Source organism: Chinchilla lanigera, unplaced genomic scaffold, assembly GCF_000276665.1.
Source record: "Chinchilla lanigera isolate Chin_1 unplaced genomic scaffold, ChiLan1.0 scaffold00067, whole genome shotgun sequence".
Taxonomy (NCBI): domain Eukaryota; kingdom Metazoa; phylum Chordata; class Mammalia; order Rodentia; family Chinchillidae; genus Chinchilla; species Chinchilla lanigera.
Genome location: NW_004955468.1, coordinates 11,570,207 through 11,593,226, shown reverse-complemented (window position 1 = coordinate 11,593,226; position 23,020 = coordinate 11,570,207). Strand labels below are relative to the sequence as shown.

Genomic DNA, 23,020 nt, shown 5'->3' with positions numbered 1-23,020 from the left:
CCTGGGAGCTGGACACCCACAAGCAAGTAAACAATGACAAAAGGTAATGAGTGTCCGGGACAGAGTAGGATGAGGAGTCAGGCGCAGCGGGAGTCCTGGCTCAGCAGAGCAGATTGTTGCTCTCCCGTCTGTTCTCCAAGTGCTGGTTCCTTTGCTCGTCCCTGCCACATCTCCCACCCTCGGTCTCCCTGGCTGCTGAGCTCTTTTCCTCCGCATACGGACACGCATAAATATCCCCCGAACAACCCTCTCTCTTAGGTGCATCCCATCTTTCTCTTCCATCATTCCAAGTCTACCTTCCCCACCTGCTCTTCTATGCTCCCTATTCACCCCCCAGTTCCCCCTCAGCCCCTACTCCACTCAGCTGCTCCTGCCAGTCGCGAAGCCTTCTGTGCTGCCAGCTCCAATGAAGGGCAGCTCTCTGCCTTCTGCTTCTTTGGTGGCTCAGCAGCATTTCCCACAGCTGAATGATGTCCCACCGAAACACTTTCCTGCTTTGGTGTCTCTCACATCGCCCCAGCTTCTACCTGGCTCAGTCTGTTGGCTGGATTTGCTTCCTTTCCCTGATACTGAAGGAACGGATGCTCACAGTTTGGTCCTGGCCCCTTTTTCCTTTCCGTACTTATACTGTCTGTCTAGTCCCATGGCTTTAAATATACAAGTGACACCCAGATTGATACCCCTGACCTGACCCTACGTGTGCCACAGACTTCCGGCCTGAGTACATACAGTTTCCGGCGGCACTCATCCACCTGCGTGGCTCACACTTACAAGTCTGAAATAAAACTCTTCACCCCCCTCCTTGCAATCAACAGTCTTTTCATTGTATCTGCCCTTCTCTCCATCATCAGTTTCCTTTTTTTTTTTTTTTTTTTTTTTTTTTAGCGTACTGGCGAGTCCTAAGGTACACCTTCCCCCAACCTTAGAAAAAAATACCTGAGGCAAGTTCTAAGTTGCCTAGGCTGGCCTTGAAGCTGTGACACTGCGGCCTCAGCCTCGGAGTTTTCTCAGCCCCGCCCCCAGCTGCTCAGATAGAAACTCAGGCTCATGCTTCCCGTCTCGGGTATCACTACGTTCTATTGATTCCTCTCTAAAATACATCTCAAATCTCCTTCTCTCCCCAGCTTCCCGGAGACCCCCACATCCTTCTCCTACGTTACTGCGTCAAGGCCTTTTTGTTCTTTATTTTTTTCTGTTCCTTTGCTCTCACCTTCCTTTCTTTCCATTTCACACGCAGAAGGAAAAAGCGACCTACTCATGCATGCGCAGACCCATGTAAGAGCTCCTCTGCCTCAAACCAGCGTCACTCTACAGTTTGCGCAAGGAGAAGGCAGCCCAGCGATCGATCCCCTCTGCATGCCTGCCCGCGGGGCTCCTCTTACACGCGTGCTCGGGGTGACCTTCCGGCTTTGCTAAGGCCGCAGTGTCCTCCTTTCCCGCTCAGCCTTCGTTTACTCCTCCCTTTCCTCCCAGGCTCTTCCCCAGGCTACCACACCCCCCGTTCACCCCTCCTCAAACCAACGGGTGAATGAAGGAATAAATAAGTAATACACGAGGAATCGAAACATTCTTAAATAATCAAGAGACTTCAGCAAGTACACACTGTTATATTTGCTTCAGGCTCTTCTTAAAGAAATACACTACTCGGGACCTACGGAAGCGGCAGGTACACTCTGCCAATTCCAGTCTCCTCCTCCTCTTTCCCAGATTAACCCCCGCGTTATCGCACACCCTCTCCCCACGCGTGTGCCCCAGCGACCCGCAGCCAGCGCTGGGTGTCCCCGCTGTCTGGCCCTGTGCAGGAAGCGGGGAGCACTCTGCACCCCCACCCCATTTCCTGGGCGTTGTTTGTGAGGTGGATTCAGACCGGCAGAGGTGGCTTCCCTGTCACGTGCACTGTGGCACAGCATCATTGTCCAACCCCATCTCTTCACCTAGAGGAGAACGGTGCCCATGTCGTTGGCCACCGTGAACTCCGCTGCTGAGAACATCTGTACACATCTCCTTGGGCACAGGTTTGAGAGTTTCTCTGGGGTAAAACCTTAAAGCCAATTTGTGAATAACAGAATATGTGTCACTTCAACTTTGCTACATAATGCCAGATTGCTCTTTAAAATGACTGGACAAATTCCTTCTCTAAGGCAGCTTGGAAGAAATTCCCCCAGCTCCACTTTCTCCCCATAGGATGGCTCCGCGTTCCGACCACCAGGAGGCGCCAGGCAGCACGCGGGACTCGGCTCTGGTTGCCGCATCCCCCGGCTGGTGGTTGGTGGGTGGATGTCAGGTGGGTGGGCGCCAGGATGCCACAGGCGCCTGCGCAACCGTGCCAAACCTCTGGGTCGCTGGGAGCTGGGGGTCTAATTTTCCTGTCCCCTAACTCTTTTATAAAATTTGAAAGCAGTGCAAAACAAAAATTTCCTCATCTTGAACGTAAACTGAAAAAGGTTTCCGTTTCTAAAATGAACATCTACGTATATGCTTGAAATCCAAAACATACAAAGCCAACATTTTCCTTTCACATATCTATTTGCTGTGGATGTTTTCTTTAAGATATAAAGCAGTTCTCACTGGTCTTTTCCCACACTTCCTTCTGGGAGGCAGCTGAGATCCTGAGTTTGGTGGGCGTCCAAACTACTTATTTTTATAACATGTGTAACTTTCCATAAACAACTCATAGCCCTGTTTGTTTTTACTCTGTATTTAATATTCTGCAAGTTTCTTTCCTACCTACCCAATGTTGTTTCCAAAACACATCTATATTGATGCTGGTATCTCCAATGTACTATTTTCCTCTCTTCCTAAAAATGTCTTTGTAGATTGTTTTTTGTTTCTGGCTGTTTAAATAGTGGTGCACATACATTCTATGAGGGCACAATTCTTTACCTCTTGTTTATGCTCAATTCTTAGTCCCCGGAGTTTGGTATGGCACATAGTAGGTGCTCAGTAAATATGTACTGAGTAAATGAATGAACAACTTCATACATGTCTCTAAGTTGCTCAAATGCAGAATTTGTCCATAAATATTGACATATATATATATATATATATATATATATATATATATATATACAGTGCCTGGAATTTGGAAGTCTTCATTCTCCAAAACCATTGTACCAACTACAAATCCCCAGCACTTTGAGAATTTTGCTTTCCCCTTACCACCTTTAGTATTTTGAGATTTGGTGTCTGTCCAATACTGCTGTATATAAAATCATACCTTATCATTGTTTTAATTTGTGTTTGTCTAATTCCTTTCAGATTTTCCTCACCTGAGATTCCCCTGGACTTCCTGGTGGCTTCTAGGTTAACAGAGGAGCAGGAGTGGCTGGTGTGGCGCTCCAAGGACACAGTGTGACTGCTGCACACATCTCCCTCTTCCTCCTTGGAGGGATTTGAGCACATGTGCCAGGCCAGTTTGGAGGGCTCCAGGTCTGAAGAGCACAGCCTGAAGACCGAGGGTCACCCTCCTCTCCCAGGTCCACATGAGCTCTGAAGCCCCTTGTTGGAGGATGGGGAGGTTCATGGGTGCCCACGCTGGTGTGTTATTTTTTAGGTCTTCATCTGGAGAAGGCCAACCAGAAGAGCTCTATGGCGGGGGCTCTGGTGTTTGCAGCTGCCTCGATTCCTCCAGAGATCCCGTGTGTAACCACAGGGCAAGTTGTCTCTGGTGTCCCCAGCATGACTGCACTTACAGTAGACACAGCACCTGGGCTGGGTGGCTCCTCTGCACTTGGTGAGTTGACCACTGTTTGGAGAAGGGGAAACAGATTTGAAGGTAAGGGGCAGATGTTGAAGCAGAGGGGGTGAAAGTGGGCAGGGAAACTGAGGTAGAAGGCTTGGATAATCAGGACATGCTCTGGCACAACAGGAAGGGATCCTGGAATCCTGGACTGAGCCCAGCACCAGGGGTCATTGCCTTGGTAAACTGGGATATGGCAATGGCCTGATTTAAATGTGACACCAGTGAATCAGGCAAAACAGTGGGTGTGCAGAAGCCAGTGCCAGCTGCCATCTGAAAGACAGATATTTCTGGCACGTAGGGATGACACTCACTTGAGATCCTTTCCCATTTGAAAAGCATTAAAAAATCATAACTCGCAAGCCCAGAGGGCGAGCGCTCTGACTTAACAACCCTTCGACTTTCTTTTGCAAAGCATTAAAGTCATTAACTTCCAGCAAGAGGGAAAAGTAGGTTCTTACTTAAACTCTTATCTTCTGAAAAGTCTTAAAACCAGCAGCAGTGAGGCCTCGTCTCTCTTTGACAACGTTAAATCGTAAAGCACCACACTGCTGCTAAGTAATGGGGCCATTCTGTCAGAATGTAACTTAAGAGAAATTGGACTTAGTGACATGTCCTTTACTCAGAAACCTAGGGTGACTCCACACTGTTGATCAGATGTGGTCCGTATGCTTTGGCGCAAGTTTCTCCTGCCCTTTCACCACCTACTATGTGTTCTCTGCCGCCCACTGGATGACATTACTTCATCTATGCCACCCGATTCCCCTATCTTTCCCTCCCCTCCCTGACACCCACTCATCCTGCCCACCTCTTGCTCTAAGCCTCCCTGGATGGACTCTGCTCCCAGCACATACTACTGCTATTTTAAATATCACCAAACATTTATATATCCTTTTAGGATATCCAAGCATGCCCGCTGAGTGTCTTTGAAAGGTTCAACTTTTTGAATTTCATCACAGTCACTCCTCTTACAATAGCATTGCTGAAATACTTATGCACTGTGTATTTTCCAGCTCTATGCCTCCATCTTTGCATTTACACCTAAGAGTATATGTGTGTCACATAGTCCTCCACTAGCTTATCCATCTGCTAGATTAGTTTCTTACCACTTTTTTCATTTTCCTGAAGATAACAGGCATGTGACAGCACAGCAGTTACTCTATGTTTATTGAGCATACATGTGCCCAAAACTGTGCTAGGTGCTTGAGGAACAGACAGAGCCCTCAGACTCTAGCAGGAGAGACAAATCTTAAATAACTGAATGAACTATCATAGGTCATCAAGGATGATGCTGGAGGACGTATGGGGAACTAATGGAAAACTTCCTCGGAGGAGGTGATATGTAAGTTGAAACTACCAGGTGTTAGTATGACCTGGGACCTAGGCAAAAAACTAAGGGACAAAGCATGCCAAGCAAAGGGAATAACCGGTGCCCAGAATGTCAGATGGAGAGAATGCACAGCATCTGGTAGTGTACAGTAAAGGTTAACTCAGCAGGTTGGGTTGCCCTGCATAAGGACCAGATGCTGATAGATGACCTCTGAACCCTTAGGATATCCTGCCCAGTAAGTATGTATATCTAAGATCTTGGGCCAGCCAGATGGTTCATGCTAATCACATGGTCTGTGGGGGACACCTGTTTCTACGTGCCGAGGCTGCTTTGAGCCGTGCTGTTTGAATTTGACTTCTGCTGGGACTGGAGACGGAGTGGTTAAGGTCAGTCAGACACATGCTGGATACTCATACGACTGACCCCACATAAAAACTCTGGGCAGCAAGGTTCAGGGGAACATCCTTGGCTGGCAGTATTTTGTATGTGTTGTCATACGTTATTGCTGGGAGACTTGAGCACTGTGTGAGTGCTCTGGGAGTGGAAAAGTGGAAGCTTGGGCCTCCCTTCTGGAATTTTGCTATGTGCCTTTCTCCTTTCCAGGTTTTAGTTTGTGGTCTTTCACTGCAATAAACCACACACAAGACTGAAACAGCTCGTGTGAGTTCTATGACTTCTTCCATGAATCATCCAAATGAGAGTGGTCTTGGGGGCCCAGACACAGGTAGGGAAGACAGGACAAAGGCTGGGGAGACAGGAGCATCTGAGGGAGGGAGGGAGGAGATGAAAGAAGGAATTGGATTACTCAGATCCTTATACATCAGTCAAGAATGGCATGATCCTGCCTCTCTGATTGACCCCAGTATGGTTACTTTATTTATAAAATTCTACTCTGTGGTCCCAGCTACATCTCATGCAGGGTACCAACAGGAAATATGCAAATCAAATCACTTTCTTGGGATGGAGGAGCCCATGGGCACACAAACCCACTGGAGGAGATAAGCAGTGTCACTCACGGGATGGCTGCCCTGATTGTCATTTTCCATAGGGCCACCTTGGCCTTGGGGCAGAGTTGCTACTCAGCATATATGAGTAAAGAAGAGCTGGTATGTTTATTGTAAAAGCTGAGAGCACAATCCCAGAACTGTTTGCCATACTGAAATGCCACATATTGAAAATATATGCATGATGACAGAATCAGTCAAGGGAAAAATGGGATGAGTGTGGTTGAAGCAATTTAAGTAACTCATTGGCACAAAGGACCCCGGTGTATCAAGGATGCACATGTCATCAGCTTTAGGCATGGAGAGCACCTAGGTGTTTCTCAGACTGCTGCTTGTGTGGGCAAGCATGCTGCCTTCTCGAGAGGATGCCCTGAACCCATGATAGCCTGAGAAAGCTTGAATCACAATGGAAGGCCGGGCATGGTGGTGCATGCCTATAATCCCAGCACTTGGGAGGCTGAGGCAGGAGGATTGTTGTGAGTTTGAAGCCAGCCTGGGCTACAAAGTAAGCTCAAGGCCAGCCTGAACTGCATAACAAGACCCTGTCTCAAAAGGACAAACAAAACAAAACACAACAGAAGATGGGCTTATGTAACTTACTTCTAAATCAGCCGGGGACTACATTTCTGACAGTGTTGGAGAGTTGAGAAGCCAGTTGGGGACATGGACGGTGCTGGGAGCTGGCTCACTCCCAAGTCAGAGCTGTGCAGAGGAAGAGCTGGGCAGTATTCTCTGTTCCAGAAGCCATGCGATCAGAGGGCTCCAGGGATGGTCCCCTGAGTCCAAATGCCCAGATTCTGGGGAACCCGAGATGCTGTTATGTATTTTCTAATCACAATCTGAAGGGGGAAGGCAGTGTATCATGAGCTCCAAGTCAGCATGTTGCTTTACTGTGTGACTTTGGGCAAGCAATTTAAAAACTCTCTGGGTCTCAGTTTGCTCATCTGTGCATTGGTTATGGAAACAGTACTTTGTCCATAGGTTTTATTTCTTGAGGAGTGAATGAGGTACTGTCTGTAAAGTACTTGGCCCAGTGCCTGTATACATTAAGGGGTCAAACAACAACAAAACCAGAAAGGGCATTAAGGGTTTTTAAATAAATCATCAGATGTAACAAGACATTTTTTGGGGGGGCTCCATGCCAGTCACACATGCCTCAGAACTGTCCTGCTGAGTGAGGACATCCGTGTGCTCTGAATTAGGTGATAGCGGATGCCACAGGATCACACTGTTTCCGCATCTCACACTGATGAGAGTTCACTATTTGGGCCTTCAGGGCCAGGCTGTGTGTTAAAGAGCCACCCGCAGTTCAGATGCTATTGTCTTCAGCATCAGGTACAGTAGAGAACAGGGGTGTTTTCTGGCCTCCTAAGAAGATGAAGAGATGTGTCACTGGAAGGCATGCACATAAGATGGGTCCTGTGCCCAGCTCTGACAGTGAAGATAGCCTTTTCTGTGTCCCTGGAGCCAAGAAAAGTCTTGTCACATGTACGTTTGCTCAAAGAAACAAGAGCTCTGGGTTCAAGAGATGACTTGGGTTTTTGTCCCAGCTTCTTCAACCCAAGTGTGGTTTCTGGTATGTTATTAATCCCTTTAGATCTTAGTTTCATTGTCTGTGAAAAGGAGAAAACACCTGGCTACCTGAATCACAGGGTTAAGGATAAACCAATAGGAACAAATGTAGGAGGTATAATCAACAAATATGAGTATTTAAAAATTATTACAGTAAAAGACACATCGCTGTTAATCCCCCTCAACATAACCCTTTGCTTCCAACACACTTATCTCATTGTGCTTGCCACTTTCTGCAGAAGTTCTGGAAGTCCTCTTTTGAGAGTGTCTCTAGTTGTGCTGTTGTAGCTGCCTCAGTGTCCTGAATTGATTCAGAACATTTACCTTTCATAGTCATTTTGTCTTTTTGGAAAAGCCTCAGGTTGCACAGCACCAGATCTTGTGAACACCTGGCTGAGGACATGCTATAATGTTTTTATGAGACTGCCTTTCTTCTCGATGGCACCGGTAGCAGCATTCATATATTTTTTTGTTTGTACCAGGAATTGAACTCAGGATCTTGCACTTGCCAGGCAGATGCAAGCTGAGCTATATCCCTGGCCCTTATCATATTTTTTATCACACCTTGTAGACACACAGAAGAGGGCATCCAGAAATGCTCAGAAAGTGGCAAGAAGGATGGGATAAATGTATTTAAAGCAAGGGGAGTATATGACAGGGCTAATGGCAATGTGTCTTTTACTGTGATAAATCTTTTTTAAAAAACCAAACATTCACCATATGTTTTAATCATCCTTTGTATGTAAACCCAACCACATGGTAAACACTTCATAAATAATGGCAGTAGGACCATATAAGCAAGCACAGGACAGTCATGACTAAGGATGACATGCCTCAGTGGTGACTGCTGCTATTTTGTGACAGCAGTTCTGCGAGACCATATCAGTTTCTTTCCTAGAAAGAATGTTGAGATGCAGACAGCAGAAGGTTGGATTTGAGGCCTGGAAAATGGGTGCAAGTCATTCTGCGAAATGGTGTATGGTTTGGATCAATTTCCCACCCAGGTAACATGCTCATTATGGTCCTGGGGAGACCTGATTTTGGGCTTAGTAGGGGGAAGCAGGGAATAAGGAGCAGACCTCCTCAGCCAGGGGAAGGTCAGCAATGAGCCCCTTGTGGACAGGGTTCCTTCAGGCTATGAATGGTCCTAAAGGAGCTGACTGAGGCCAGTTCCGAGAGGTGTCGGGCTCTATTTTCACTCTAATCCTCTCTGCAGTGGGAGGCTGTGTGCCAGGGCGTACAGCCTGTCTGCCATGTGACCTCCAACCCAGAAAACACAGGACCCAGGCAGAGCACGCTGCAGGGGATGTGGAGGTGGGAGACTCAGGCTAGCGGGGAAGCTTCTCAAAGAACAGCCTGGCTGGTTCTCCTCTCAGCCTGACTCCAGTTGTTTCCGCATCTGTCTGGGAGAGGAGTCCAAGAGGTGATTAGCAAAGACCCCTGGTGATGTGGTTTCCAGATAGGAATGTCCCTGTGCAGCGCAGAATCCTGACCACGTACCACAGCAGACATACAGTGGAACTTTAAAAGCACAGGCGTGGAAGCAGCTGTTGCTGGAGCTATGCTCATCAGCAACTGATGGAAAAAACGCTCATAGATACGGAGAGTGAGTGATGTCTACTGCCATGCTGGAAACCTAGCCTGGGAAGGTAGAGGGACTGGGGGTGCCTGCCAGAGATGGCTTAAAAGGTAAATGGGTCCGAGTTGGCTTTTCTCCCCTACCAAGATGTGTGCGTGCCCGTCTGTTCCCGCCTCTACTCCCTTAGGACATGAAAGCTGGTGACAGCAGCTGCTGCCTGTTGGTCAGATGCAGTGGCTCTCAACTGGAACAGATTTTGTTTACAAGGGATATTTGGCACCGTTTAGATACATCTTTGGTTGCCACAACTGGAAGCAGGGGTGCGTCTTACTGGCATCTAGTGGGCTGCTGCGAAACACCCCACAGTGCACCAGACAGCCCCAAGTGTCAGGGGGGCTGAAGCTGGAAAGCCTGGCCTGGTGCAGTGCAAAGGTGCCTTTTCAATGGAGGAAGCTCACTGCCCACATCTACCATCCCAAGTGGACAGTATGGGAAAAGGTCACGGTTCATCTCTTACTCTTCATGTGCGGGCAAATACAGAAGAAAGGGTAATGAGAAGGCAAAGAATTGGGGGGCAGGGATGAGCCCAAATGGAGCTTTGGGCCAACATTTCAAGGTAGATGGGAGGATAAGGGCAGAGTTTTTCATTTCAAGTCAACTCTTACTTATTTAAAAAGCGATTTCCTTAAGCACATAATTATATGTTTATTTCCCTAAGGAACTCTTGAGGCAGAGGAGACCTGCTTAAATTATGGGGAGGGAGGCTGCACACAGGGCTTTAATGGGGTTAGAACAATTTTGTCTCCTTCACAGGAGACTTGGGCGGAAGGGAAGGGCAGAGGATGTGGGGAGCTGGAGCAAAAGAGGAATGGAGAGGTAGAAAAGATGAGGGCTGGTTCTATGGCCCCAGCAGGTCAGGATGGTGTTCAGACATGAATTTGGGCTGCAGCTTCAAACCTTCCACCTATTTCCCCATCATTAACCTTAAGAATGGAGCAAAAAGGTCCAGAAGGGGGCCATTTACACCTACTTGCCCTACTTCTTCCACTTGAAAGTATGGGTAAGCACACACCTGTGTATACACACACACACACACACACACACTGTCCTTTGAGAGATGCTCAAGACACAGGCTGGGCACGCTGACAGGGTAGGAGTGGTAGGGTGGCAAGGTGGCTGGAGCTTCTGGTGAGGCGGGGAAGGGTTTCATTCAGTGAGTGCTCTGTGCTATTTCTGAATCCTTGGCTGCAGCCTGACTGCTTAGAGTTGTGGTTTCTTCTCGTTGGGACATATTCTCACCTGGAAAGTCCAGGTAGAAAACCAAGAACAAGTGAAGGAATGGATTCTTCAGATTCAACTCAGAGAAGAAAATGGGGGGGGGCATCTTACAGTATCTGATTTTTTTGTTTGTTTGTTTTGGTTTTGGCTTTGTTCCGGTACAGGGAATTGAACTCACAACCTTGCGCTTGCCAGGCAGGCGCTGTGCCGCTGAGCTAAATCCCCAGCCCCCAGCATCTGATTGCTGATGCAATGGGTGATGGGTTTTTTGTCCAGAGACAAAAAACTGAGTTGGGTGGTGGTGGAAGGGAGAAAGTACTGAGGAACGGGTGGCTCGGCCTGGCTCTGGCCTGGGCTACAAGAGGTAGGATCTATAGGGGACTCTTGACTCTTTCCTCCCCTCTGTCTTCCTGCACCTGGAATGACAGACATGGCTTCTAACATCTATTGTGTGACAAGACTCTGTACCCATACTCTCAGGAGCTATGAGTCCTAAGAGCAGGAATTGTATCTTAGTCTACTGGGGAGCCTCCATTTCTAACAGTCTGGTACACAAGACATTCAAAATGTATTTCAGGATGAAGTCTACCTTATTCAGTCCAGCCCGCAGTGATTCAGGCTGGTGTCATAGCACGAAGTCCATTTGGTCACTGTATGCCATTCACCCCGTCGCTCAGAAGCTGGAAGTGTGTGTGTGGATGGCAGAGTGGAAGGCAACATGGAGGGGGATAACATCTGAGAAGCGTGGCCAAGATTCATAACCCTAGAGCTTTTATTTATCAAGTATCTACTCTGTACAATGTGTACAGCACCCAGACTGTCTCATTTCCAGCACTCCTCCGTCTGAGGATGAGGTCGGAGGAGCGGAGGCTGGCAGGAGACGGTAGAAGATGCCCACCCAGGGAGATGGAGATGATGGTCATCTGTGAACATGACATCCAGGCCGTCTCTGCCTTGAGCGGGGCAGGGGCGACACACATGGAGCAGGGGGGCCCAGGCTGACGGGCTGCATCAACAGTGATCTGCTGGCCTGGGAGTGTCAGAGACCTGGGGATGCTGGGATTTGCATCCTTTTCATTGACCAGTTCCCCAGAAATCATATCAAGCATCATCAGTGAATAGATACAGTTTCAGAATCTTCAAGAGGCTGAAGATATGTGTTGTGGTCCTGACCCACCTTTCCACTTTGTAGAAGTGACCTTGGGTCTCTCTGCGCCTTAGCAACCTCATCCAAAGAACAGGGAGGGTCTGTGCCTTCCCTGCAGCACAGGGCTAGTATGAAGTCTGGGGGCGCTGTGTAAGTGCTGTGCAGCGTGAGCTGGTTCTTGTACGTTATTTATTCAAGGAAGCAGCACTAGGAACCCCTTCTCCCCGCTTCAGTGGTACCCAGGTATCCTGTCAGTCAGGACTCACCTGCAGAGAAAGGCTACTTCAGTCCAGCGGAAGCCAGTGGGAACTGGAGAGTTTAAAGCTTGAGTCTACTTCTGTCTCCGGTCCTACCTTCCACATAGGCAAGGGAGTGGGGGCCTGGCAGAAGGCTGCTGAGGCCCTTTATTTAGTTCGTTGGTAGAACTGGAAGACTGCTTTCTCCTGCTCGTAGGTCTCGATGGAGCCTGGTCGAAGGCGCCGGATTTCAGCAATGGCGTCTCCTGCAGCCAAGCCCCGCTCCTTCACCAGGTAGCAAGCCAGCATGGTGCCAGTGCGGCCGAATCCCAGGGCACAGTGCACTCCCACGGCCTGTGAAGAGGGAGCTTGGTGGAATGGGGCTTCCCCCAAACTCTCCTGTCCCACCTGGGCAGCATTCCTACTCCGTACAAGTCTGAGATTCTCAGAGGACAAGAAGTACCATCAAAGGGTTCTAGACCCGGGCTCTGAGCTACCTTCCCAGATTTACCTTTGCTGTCCAACATGGAAGCCACTAGACATATATGGCTACTGACGACTTGAGAAGTGGCCAGTCCAAATTGAGATGGGTGGTGAAATATTCACCAAGGTTTGAAGATGCAGCATGAAGGAAAATGGAAATAGCTTACTCAAAATTTATTACAAACTGGGCATGGTGGTGCCTATCTCTAACTCCAGCACTGTGGGAGGCTGAGGCAGGAGGACTGTAAATCTGAGCCCAGCCCGTCTCAAAAGAAAAAAAAAAAGGCTGGTATGTAGCTCACTGTAAAGGTCCTCAGTTCAGTCTCCCGTATCTTTCTCTCTCTCTCTCTCCATCTCTCTCTCTCCTCCTCACACACGCAAAGTATTTGTTTGATACTGATTCTATGCCGAAGTAATATTTTTGATTTACTGGACTGTTTCTAAAATTATTTTCACCTGTTTTTCACCACTCCTGAAAAATGCTGTGGTTGCTAGAAAATTTAAAATTCCAGATGTGTCTCCACTGTATTTGCACAGCACTGCTCTAGAGAATGGTAAACCACCTCCTTCGGTTTCAACTCCCTCTCTCCCACATCTGCTCGCCCCTTTTCTCGCTTCTCCTCTCCGCAGCGTCTGCTCCTCTTTCCCCGCCTCCCCCGCCAAGCCAGCTCACTCCGCCGCACCCCTCTTCTCGACTCCTATTCGGACCACCCCCGCCCCGCCCCGCCCCGCCCCGGCTGGTCCTTGGTCGCGCCCGCGGCTCCGGCTCGCTGACCTCTCCCCGGGCGTTGGCCTCGTCCACGATCTGCACGAAGCGGTCGATCTGGTCCGGGGCCGGGGGGCAGAAGTCCGGGATGCGCAGTCGGTGCAGCGTGAGGCCGGGACAGCTGTCGGCGTGGGGGGGCCCGCGCTCAGTCAGGGACACCAGGTGTCGCACTCCCAGGTCCAGCAGGAACTGGTAGTGGGCGGGGAGCCGAGGCAGCGCCAGCCCCGCCAGCCGGCCCGGGAGCACCCAGGAGAAGTTAGGGGGCTGCACGCCCATCGCTGGGGGAGGGCACCAGGCAGGGGTCACCCGGGGTGTCCGGCCCTTCCGGCTCCGCCCTGCCGTCCGCCAGCCCTCTGGGCGGGTAACGGATCCCCAGCCTGCACTGGCGCCTCCCAGCCACGTGGTCCGCGGGACACCGCCCCCGGGTGACGCTCTTCTCCGCGCTCGGGGATTGGCTGAGCCGTCGGGGCGGGGCCGGGCCACCTCCCGAGAGACACAGGCCCTGGTGGCCTCCCAGCGGGAACCGGACATAGGGGGTTGGCTGGGCGAGCCGCAGCTGTGGGATTCCCGCAGCCTTGCGCAACTCTGACGAGAAGGAAGAAAACGTGGTGCACTTTGTTTTCTGTAAACAAGCAACACGGGGTCGGACTCTGCTGCTCCCTAGTGGTGCGCCACTGCCCCTACCCATGGGCCTGGCCTCAGCTTACCTTCTTTGCAGTGGATGCCCACAGGGTTTAAGAGCAGAGAAATCTACTTCTGCCTTTGAGGCGGACTCTTCTCTCCCATGACTAGTCATTATCAGGGTCTTCATCTCTTTCAGTAAGGAGAATTATTACCTCAAACGTGGCTGTTTGCATTTCTCTATTGTTGGTCTGTTAAAAAAATACTGAGCTGCCATGTGGCATCCTAAAATCTTAACCAGAATCATATTATAGTAACAGTAACAGACAATAATATAAGGGCGTTTATTGAGCATTTACTATGTGCCAAGTACTCTTAAGCACTTTACATGTATTAACTTCCTAAATTGACACAATCTTCTTATGAGATAGGTGAACCAATTAATTCCCTTGTCCAGATGAGAAAATTTAGGCACTGGAGGGGTTAAGGAAGATGACTGCTGGCTCCTGAATCTTTCACCACACTACTTTCCCTAAAGTGAAACAGAAAATTACATTCTCTTCACACCGGCACCCCTACTCCCCATAAATATCTAGCTTAAAAATGGATTTCTTTACTTTAAAAAAATTTTTCATATGTGGTTGTGGTATTTGAAGATTTCCGGGCCTTCTAGGTCACCCTGCCCTGGGAAGTCTGGAATCTGTCAGTGCCGTTCTTCTAAGTCAGAGACCTAAATCTGCACATAGGCTCAGCTGGGATCTGAACAGTCCACCCGTGTCTGTGAAAATGGTTAACCCTTACTGCACTGTCTCCCAGACCAGGCCCTTTGCCAGATGCTCTCTGGAAGAAACACGCGTGGAAGATATTTTGCATTCCTTTTGTACCTGAGTACCTCGAGACTTAAAGAAACCGGAGTTCCTGGCCAAGGACACACTGATCTCACCTGAGGGCACTTGGGCATAAGATGCACTCCTCCCGCTTCCACGCCTGACCCCTGCCACACACATCCTGCCATTGAGTTTGCTGGCTCCGGCACAATGAAAAAAGACAGCGGGAAACACTCTCCATGTACCCAGACCACTGCTCTTCCAGGTTCCGGGAGCCGCCAAATCTCCTCTTGTGTGCTGTCCTCACAAGCAGAGTCCTGATTAAGCGCTTCCTGTAAGCACTCCCATTTCCCGTTCACTCCCCAGCAATCTTTAGAGCGGCCCAATTCACTCCTTTTCCCGTTTCTCAGCTGTGATTTCTCAGTTCTGTCACCCCCACTCCACTTTTCTCCATCCAAGTTCCCTGGCCTTGCTGTCTTTTGTTCCTTTCACTCCTCAGGGAAAAACTTCCCTGTACGCCCCTTCCCTGCCTCCTTGATAGCCAGGTCAAAGCCCATCTTCTAAAAAACAAAACAGACTTTCTAGGGGAGATAGGGATTCTTTTCTTCCCTGTGCTTCTAAACAGTAATTTTTCCCCCTTGAAGTTGGGTCTCTGTGAAAGATGTGCACCTCTAGATGTGCACCTGCCAACCCTCCCTATGCAAAGGCCAGTTAGTTTCCTTTTTAAGAATTGCTTTCCCATCCTCACCGTTCTGGTCCTTCCAGCAGAACCTGGGTGGAAAGGGCCAGGGTCCTTGCTTGAGCTATGTTCCATTGTCAAGGGATTTATTTAATTTTCTGCATTGGCCCAGGGAGTCTCAAGCCACAAGGAAAACCCCTCTCTGATAGTTTCCTGGCTTGGACCCCTGAGATCAACAGTGCCAGCCCCTGCCTCTTCCAGATGTAGTGCTGACCTTCTTATCCTCTCTTGTTTTGTACAGGGCTATCAGACCCTCCGGAAGATTCAGCCTCTGTCCTCCTGTACCATCTTCTGTAAATATATCCTTAGGGGTGGCAGCTGCTTCATTGAACTGGGGTTACCTATTTGCATAGGAGCCAAGACTGCCTCACTTCATCTTTCATTTCCACACTTCTATTGTGGAACGTGATACACAGTGCTCAAAAACGTTACATGAATGAATGGAGAATAAAGAAGTAAGTAGAATGCACTAGGGAGACTGTGAATGCACCTTTATGGGAGTGACTGTGGGTCTCTAGGACAACGTGATTGTGCACTGGTGGCTCTTTTTGATTACTTGAGTTCCAGGGTTGTATTGAGTATTGTGTAGTATTTCTTTGAGGTGTACTTTATACATGTCTCTCCTTTTAAGGAAATAATGACTATGTCAGTACAATCCTGGTTAAGTCCAATCACTGTTTTTGAAAAAAGGGGTAAGTAAACCTTGCTCTTTATTGAGCTCTGTGCTCATGCTGTGCACGCGTGTGATAGCAGGTGTGTGTGTGTGTGTGTGTGTGTGTGTGTTGGGGGACATATATCTATTCTATTGTCACTGATGGTATGATGAGTAATAAGCTTAAGTAATTTCCCTGACTTCAAGGAGTTTACAACATACTTGGGGGGGATTTAAGCTCAGATATAATTATTCCCAGAACATGTAATAATGTACTAAATTGCTCATCAAAGCAATTGTCATTATCTGGCAATCAGATAATATATATTAAACAGCTAATTGTGCAGCAAAAATAACAAGCATGAAAGAAGTCAGTAGGGGGAAAAGATGAGCTTGGGTAGGAAGCGTCAGAAGTCTTCCAAAGATAGGATCTGTTTTTTTTTTTTTTTTTTTTTTTTTTCTCATTGTGTTCTCTGTCCGCTGGAAAACCCAGCCAGAGAGATTTAGGGCATCCAAGCTTCCTTTTACCCAGTTTATAAGAATATTTGACCTCGTTCATATTCATGTTGTGATCCTAGTTCCCCAGTTGGCTTGATGTTAGTGGCAAGTAGAGGTAAAGTTAGGCTCAGAGAATTCTTTCTTCTAGGTAGGTCATTATGTCCCACCAAAGCAAAGGATTGCTTCATTTGGGTTCCTGTGGACCTTGGACTGCAGTCAGAATTCTCAGTGCCTTACATGTCCTTATTTTTCTATGTTAGTACAGATTTTACATCTGGAACCCAAAGATCTGGAAACTGGTCTAAGAAGAAGGGAAAGGGTCATAGTCTTTAAGATGACCTCCAAGAAGCATCTCATGCCTGCAGTAGTTAGCTCCTATCCCACATTGATAGGACCAGGCTCTATACCCAGTACGTTTATTGTGGAAATGATGTATGAATACTAGACTGAGTCATCAAAGACTTGGTTTTTGCCTTGTTCTGTTGTGGGAAGAGCTGCCATGGGAAACTCCTGGGAAGAATTAGGCAGCATTCCAGCAAGGACGTGGAGAGGCGTGTGCAGTGAGGAACTGAACCCTCTTACCTGTGGTTGTGTAAGTGAGCCAGCTGGTTTGGAAATGTATCCTCTGGCCTCATCAAGATTTTAAATAATTTGCACATCTTGTTCAGAATCTTATGGATTTCCTAAGCCAAAACCACCCAACTAAAGCTCTGCTAAATTCCTTACTCACCAAAAACTGTGAGGTAATAAATATTTATTGTTTTACACAATCAAAATTGGAGCAGTTTGTTGTGCAGCAATATATAACTAATACAGATGGAAATATTCAGTTTGAAGAAAAGAAGAGGAATTCCAATAAACTGAGAAGTGAAATAAAATCCAAACAAGGGTAATTAAAAAAAATAGTCCTAAGCCATTGTGGCCTCTGTGTGTGTGTGTGTGTGTGTGTGTGTGTGTGTGTGTGGTGATAGGGCAGTGAAAATTTTCCACACCTGGGAAACCATGACATGTAGGGGAGTCAATTAGAATAGGTTGGGTACTGGTTTTGGATGTGTACAGTGTTACAGATAAAGGCTTATGTGGTATTTGTGTGGTTAGAGATGACACAGAAATCATTTAAAAAGTGGTCATGTCACTGGAAGTAAGCAATCAGAATATAGCATCCACCAGTCAGAACTAGTGAATACTAGTGCAAACCATAGTGAAGCTATCCTGGTGTCTACCGAGTGTAGGTGAGCTGCGAGCGTTCTGAAATGGCCTGGGTGTGGTCAAATCACCTTGGACATTTTAATATAGGTCTTTCCACAAGATGGCACTGATAGCTTTTCCTTGTTTCTTTCTTTTTTTTTTGTCTTGTTGAAAAATGTGTGATTTGTATACTGTTACAGAACATTCCATAAGTAAAAATTCACGATTTACTAACTGAGGACTTTACTTTTGGTGATCTCACCTTTAGAGCCCTTACAATTATGTGTTTCTTTTTAGATCATTTTAGGGAGGCGTTGAAATTTTTAAATTGGGGAATAATGCCTTATACCAGATGTTATCCTTTTGGAAGTTGAAGATAAGGAAGGAGTTAGAGATTGGGCTTCAACCTTTGAAAAGTCATGCAACAAAGACAGGCGAGAGGACAATCAAGACAGAGCTCAGTTTGATAAGAGCCGTTTTTGCCATGAAAACCATTTTGGTAGACTCTCCCACTTTCGCTTTCGAGCTGCCTTGAATTCAGATGAGGCCAATCCAGCTGGCACTTTGATTGGGTCCTATGGAGACCCCAAGCAGAGGGCCCAGCTAACCTGAACCTGAACTTCTAACTGATGGAATTGTGACATAATAGATAGATTGTTTTTTAGTCATTAAATTTATAGCAATTTGTTATGCAGCAGTAGAAAACTTTCTAGATGCCCCTATTTACTTTTTTTTAATATGCTGGATAAAATTCTCGACCTTTCATCACCATATTATTTCTTGTGTCTTCACTATGTTTTAAGTTTGCTAATCATCAAAGCTATGGACCACTTAGGTCCATTCCTCAGTGCAAACTCAAAAAATGCAGTAAATCAATGATGCCTAGAAGTTATCAGCATCTAGGTTCCTTTAGACAACTTCTCAAACTCCTAGCTGGTTCCCCAGTCTCCTTTCTACCAGAGCTTTTTAAGGTGTGATTGACCCACAATTGGCATCATGTGAAAGCTTGTGAAAAATTCAGACTCTCAGCTCCATCCCAGACAGTGGGATCCTCAGGTGGTTGATCCCACACCCATAGCTAAGTCACCCCTCTGTGACACTGACTTTAATGCAGCTATTATCCCTTCTTCTCGATGGTCATCGGTAGCCCCCAAAGCATGGTGTGGACATGCGTGTGTCTCCTTTCTGGAGCTGAGAAGCTTTGACTGAGCAGGGCTGTAGGCAGAGGAGTTGGTCAGCAGATGGAGAGATCTTAAAAGGACCTAACTGGCTTGGGTGGAAGCTCAAGTCCAGTTAGAAACACCGAACAGTCCCAGATTAGAACAATGCTTTGGCTTTATCCACATGTTAGAAAAATGTCCAAGAAAAATATGCATGAATGTACATGTGCCTTTCCTGTTTTTGTTCTAAGGAAGGGCTTGGTTCCTAGATTTCCTTTCTGGAGGAATGCTTGAGATATCACTCCCTACTCTTTCCCGCTTCTAACTATATTGCAAGCATGGCAGGCATTGCCTTTGTTATTACCCTCCAATTTAAATGCCTCCATCCTCCCTGCAGGTTTGAAGGAAAGGGAAGGACAACTTCCTGTCACATTGCCCTCTCTTTCCTGCTCAGTAGCAGACCTTCTGCTCACCCAAGTGGCACCCTTCCAGAGCCTCGCTAGAGCTCGTCACCTCCGTGGGTCTCTGGACTGGCTTCCTACATACCAGCCTCTACACATTTCCCCTCTGTGCAGCCCTGGTGACTTCACAGAATATAGACCTTATTTTTCTAGTTCTTCTGTAACTCATTATTGCCTTCAAGTGCAAACTCTCAACATTTACAGCATGTAAAGTCCTCCGGGATGAGATCTCCTTTTCTTCAGCCTCATCTCATTGCATTCCTTTGCAACAGTGTTTGTTCCCATCATTCTGAGAAGCGTACAGGTCAGCAGGTGTGCAGAGCTGCCTCATCTGCCTTTGCCCAGGTTGTGCCTTCTTCTGCCTGGCTCTTACCTGTAGCCTGCAGCAACACCTTGTCTCCCTCCAGGTTCAATCTGGGAACAAACTGCTTTCTCTGGGAAACCTCTGCTCCTTATGATTCATACTTTCTGTTCCTCTTCTGAGCTTTCATAGCTTCTCTATGGGTACACTGATTCTATTACATGTTTAAATCATTTGAATTTCTTCTTGCTATATTGTGCAAGTAATATGTTTATTGGGGAAGCACTAAAATACACATGCAAAAAAGAAAAAAAAAAACAATGATTACCTAACTCCTGCTTACATTACAGGGTGTTCAGTTAGGAAAAGAACAGCCACTGTTTGGTTTCCAGGTGTGGAGGGAAACAGTGTAGAGAATTTTAGGCTTACCTGCTTGATGAGCTCCTCAGTAAAGGTCCTAAGTGATCTTCACTTGCAACACCTGGTAAGATGCTCTCAAAGACCTTGCCAGGAAGCTGTCTTCTACCGTAAATCTCAAGAACTGGAAAATTTCCATCAGTATCCCACTAATGTGGGGAGTGGCAAGAAATTCACCTGGATGCTGTTTTGAATCTTTCATTTGCGTATGCATTTGCCTGCCTCTAGCAAGTAATGAGCTCGTCTTTTTTGTCCTTTTACATCTCACATGAATGTCTTTCTTTGACACTCAGTATACATGGGAAAGGAGATTTTTGGAAAAGTTCTGTCTAGCTTCTTGTCTGTAGTGCAGGGACCTTAGAAAATGAATGGCATTGATAGTAAATTTACAAGAGACAGTTCACCTAAAGAACCACATTTTGGTATACCACCTTTTTGATGTCTCTTTCTCTGTGTATATATGTAAGTTAATAATGTACATACAAAGCTCTCTTTAATGTGCTATCTCTATCTGTATATCCATATGTATTTCTCTCTTTTGGCTTCTTGAAGGCTTAATGAGCTTGCTTCTCTATATTTTAGAGCATAGATTCCCAGCACTGGTTTGATGACACCCTGGAGTGTCTTCATTTATCTCAGGGGGTGCCTTGAAATTCACAAAACAAGATTAATTTAAATTCATTTTCATTTAAAAAAGTAAACAGACATTATATAGTAATTACAGGTACAAGTGTGTGTTGAAATCAAACTAATAAATGCTTGCCTTAGAGGGAACTCAGGAGGGTGGGGATGGAGTTGGAAGGGACTAGAAAGGTGGTTTAGCCTGAATCTTTTCTAAAACATCCTCCCTTCCCTTTACCTCCAGATGTTTATTTCCCCAAATTGATCATGTTTCTCAAATTGGGAGTCAGGACTGTTGAGAATAAAAGTTCCCACTATGGAGGGCTGTCTTGTGTGCCTACCACAGGTCCTGGTATTCAGCAGGCCCTCAGGAAATCCATATTGATTGTGTATTTGGCAGGACATAGTGGTGGTGATTGGGAAGGGTGCATGGTACATGTACGTCCCAGCTCTGTGGGACTGGGAACTGTAAGGTTTTTCTTTTCTGCGCAAATGAGAGACAGGACAGGAATAAAAGAAGCCTTTATTGCAGGTGGGCATGGGAGGGCTGCAGGAGAGTGCAAGAACCCTTTGCGAAGGAGGCAGGGGTACGGTGTATTTATTGGGCTGGGCTGGGGGTGGTGTTTACATGGGAGGTTAAGGTGTCCTATCAGGAGCCATAACGGATGGCTCCATAACGGATACAAGGTTGATGAGTCAGTCATTTATTTTAAATTCCTGATACCCTACAAACTCTCAGCCAGAAAAGATCTTTGAGAAAAGCATGGAAATATGGTGAGAAAAAATCGGTTAGCATTGTTTTAGAGGTTTTTTTCTTGTATTTGCAAGACTATCTGGTGTTGTAGTCTTTGCCTTTCTGATTGCGGAACTGTTAGTGTGTGCGAAAATGAAACAGGAAGTTGAGGTTAGGCTGGGAGAAGAAGAAGACGGAAGTTAGTCTTGGAGTGACATGTTGTTGTGGACCCTACACCATGTTGGATCACTGCCGTGATCACCCTGGTTGAGTTTCATATGGGTGCAAACCCATCAGGAACCATAAAGTATCTATAGAGATAGTGACCTGGGTAGCAATCTCATCTTTGAGTTGTAGGACAATATAGGTTCCCAGACAACAAACGAGAAAAGGACTTAAGCTGGGATGTTGTTGGCCTTTGGTGACTTACCCGAGGTTCTTATAATTGGCTTTCTATTAGTAATTTGTGAAAACCATTGAACTGTTAGGTAAGGCAACTAATATCAGCAGGTATGAGTGTTGCTGACTTGCTGCTGAGGATGCAGTCCCAAGGCCATTGTAATGTAACGAATTCTGAATTCTGCACAAGATTAATTGCTTTGAAGCAACAGAGATGGCAGTGGGTTCAAATCCTGATGCTGCTGCTTAAAACTATATAATATCATATAATATAACATATTGCCTTACACCTCACTGCCCTTCTCTATGAAGCAGAAATAATCATAACACCTACCTCAGAGTTGTGAGAATTAAACAAATGAATCCATAAAGCCCTTCAAACAATACCTGGCATAGTGAGTAATCAACAAGCACTGGCTATTGTTATCATCATCATCACAGTGGGCGTCACAGACTTAGGAGGACTAATTTGTAGTAGGTGTTTCAAATAGAGTGTATTAATGGCCCCCTCTGGTCTCAAAGAATAGCTTCAGGAGCTCCTCCTGTTGTCCCCTAGATCTGGGGAGGAACATCATTTGCCAGAATTGGAATCCCAGGCACAGGGTTAACTGAATAACAAACAGAACAAAAAGCCACCGCATGCAAATTGAGTTCGCAGCAAATCCCCTTGTTACACTTTGATGGGATATTCTGCAGCGTGGGGAGAAATAGTGCAAACGTACCTGGATTATTAGAATCACACTTAGTAACAAGGGAAAAATGTGTCTTTTGGCACAGAACTTTATGGCCTCTCAATCCTTGAAAGAAAGCTATCATTAATCAAGTGTATTCTTCATTACCTACTGCTATTGATGAAAAACCCCAACATCTCCTGGAGAAAATGACTGATGGGAAAAGGTCCTTTCAGGCTATTAAAACACATTCCTGAGCCTCTTTATTTCACTGAAAAACTAAATATGCTTACGTTCTCACGTGGGAAAGACAAATTGAGTCTAACATCCAATCTTAGCAAAATTTAAATACTGGATTTGAAATGCCAGTGATTCTGTTTAATTCTTTTTCTCTTGTGCAAACACAGAGGGATCTTCATTGTATGATCACTCAGATGTTCAAACAGTTGTTTAGGATGAAAAAAAATTGAAAATTCATACGGAATTCATTTCTCAACTTACTATGTCCATAACGGATACAAGGTTGATGAGTCACAGTCATTTATTTTAAATTCCTGATACCCTACAAACTCTCAACCAGAAAAGATCTTTGAAAAAA

General features: G+C 46.5%; 2 protein-coding genes and 1 long non-coding RNA gene across 5 annotated transcripts in view; 1 reads left to right on the top strand and 2 right to left on the bottom strand.

Annotated features, from left to right (window-relative positions):
• The window catches only part of Fcrl6 (Fc receptor-like 6), a 36,044-nt gene extending 24,042 nt beyond the window's left edge, over positions 1 to 12,002 (bottom strand). The window contains exons 1-2 of the mRNA XM_005400174.2: positions 11,916 to 12,002; positions 3,270 to 3,745 (exon numbers count right to left, since the gene is read on the bottom strand). Coding sequence (XP_005400231.2) covers positions 3,270 to 3,402 — 133 coding nt within the window. The 5' untranslated portion in view covers positions 3,403 to 3,745; positions 11,916 to 12,002. The remainder of the gene's footprint in view (positions 1 to 3,269; positions 3,746 to 11,915) is intronic.
• Dusp23 (dual specificity phosphatase 23) lies at positions 11,252 to 13,603 on the bottom strand. Of its 2 annotated transcripts, XM_005400175.2 has the most exons (3): positions 13,144 to 13,603; positions 12,003 to 12,239; positions 11,252 to 11,915 (listed from the first exon to the last, which is right to left on the bottom strand). In XM_005400175.2, the coding sequence occupies exons 1-2, from the start codon at positions 13,408 to 13,410 to the stop codon at positions 12,054 to 12,056; spliced, it is 453 nt and encodes a 150-aa protein (XP_005400232.2). In that variant the 5' UTR covers positions 13,411 to 13,603; the 3' UTR covers positions 11,252 to 11,915; positions 12,003 to 12,053. The 2 variants fall into 2 exon arrangements, with proteins under 2 accessions (XP_005400232.2, XP_013377953.1); XM_013522499.1 differs by having other exon boundaries at positions 11,252 to 12,239; positions 13,144 to 13,600.
• Positions 13,604 to 14,018: 415 nt separating this feature from the next.
• On the top strand, positions 14,019 to 17,247 carry LOC102007536. Of its 2 annotated transcripts, none has more exons than XR_263413.2 (3): positions 14,019 to 14,916; positions 15,563 to 15,776; positions 16,737 to 17,247. It is a non-coding gene; the product is annotated as an uncharacterized LOC102007536 (long non-coding RNA). The 2 variants fall into 2 exon arrangements; XR_263412.2 differs by having other exon boundaries at positions 16,732 to 17,247.
• The last annotated feature ends 5,773 nt before the right edge of the window (positions 17,248 to 23,020 follow it).

Bases quoted from the DNA above. Each gene is read 5' to 3' on its own strand.
- Dusp23 (XM_005400175.2), bottom strand. From the start codon at position 13,410: ATGGGCGTGCAGCCCCCTAACTTCTCCTGGGTGCTCCCGGGCCGGCTG. The intron at 12,240-13,143 runs GTCAGCGAGCCG...CCCTCTTCACAG, and splicing joins AGGCCAACGCCCGGGGAGAG to GCCGTGGGAGTGCACTGTGC.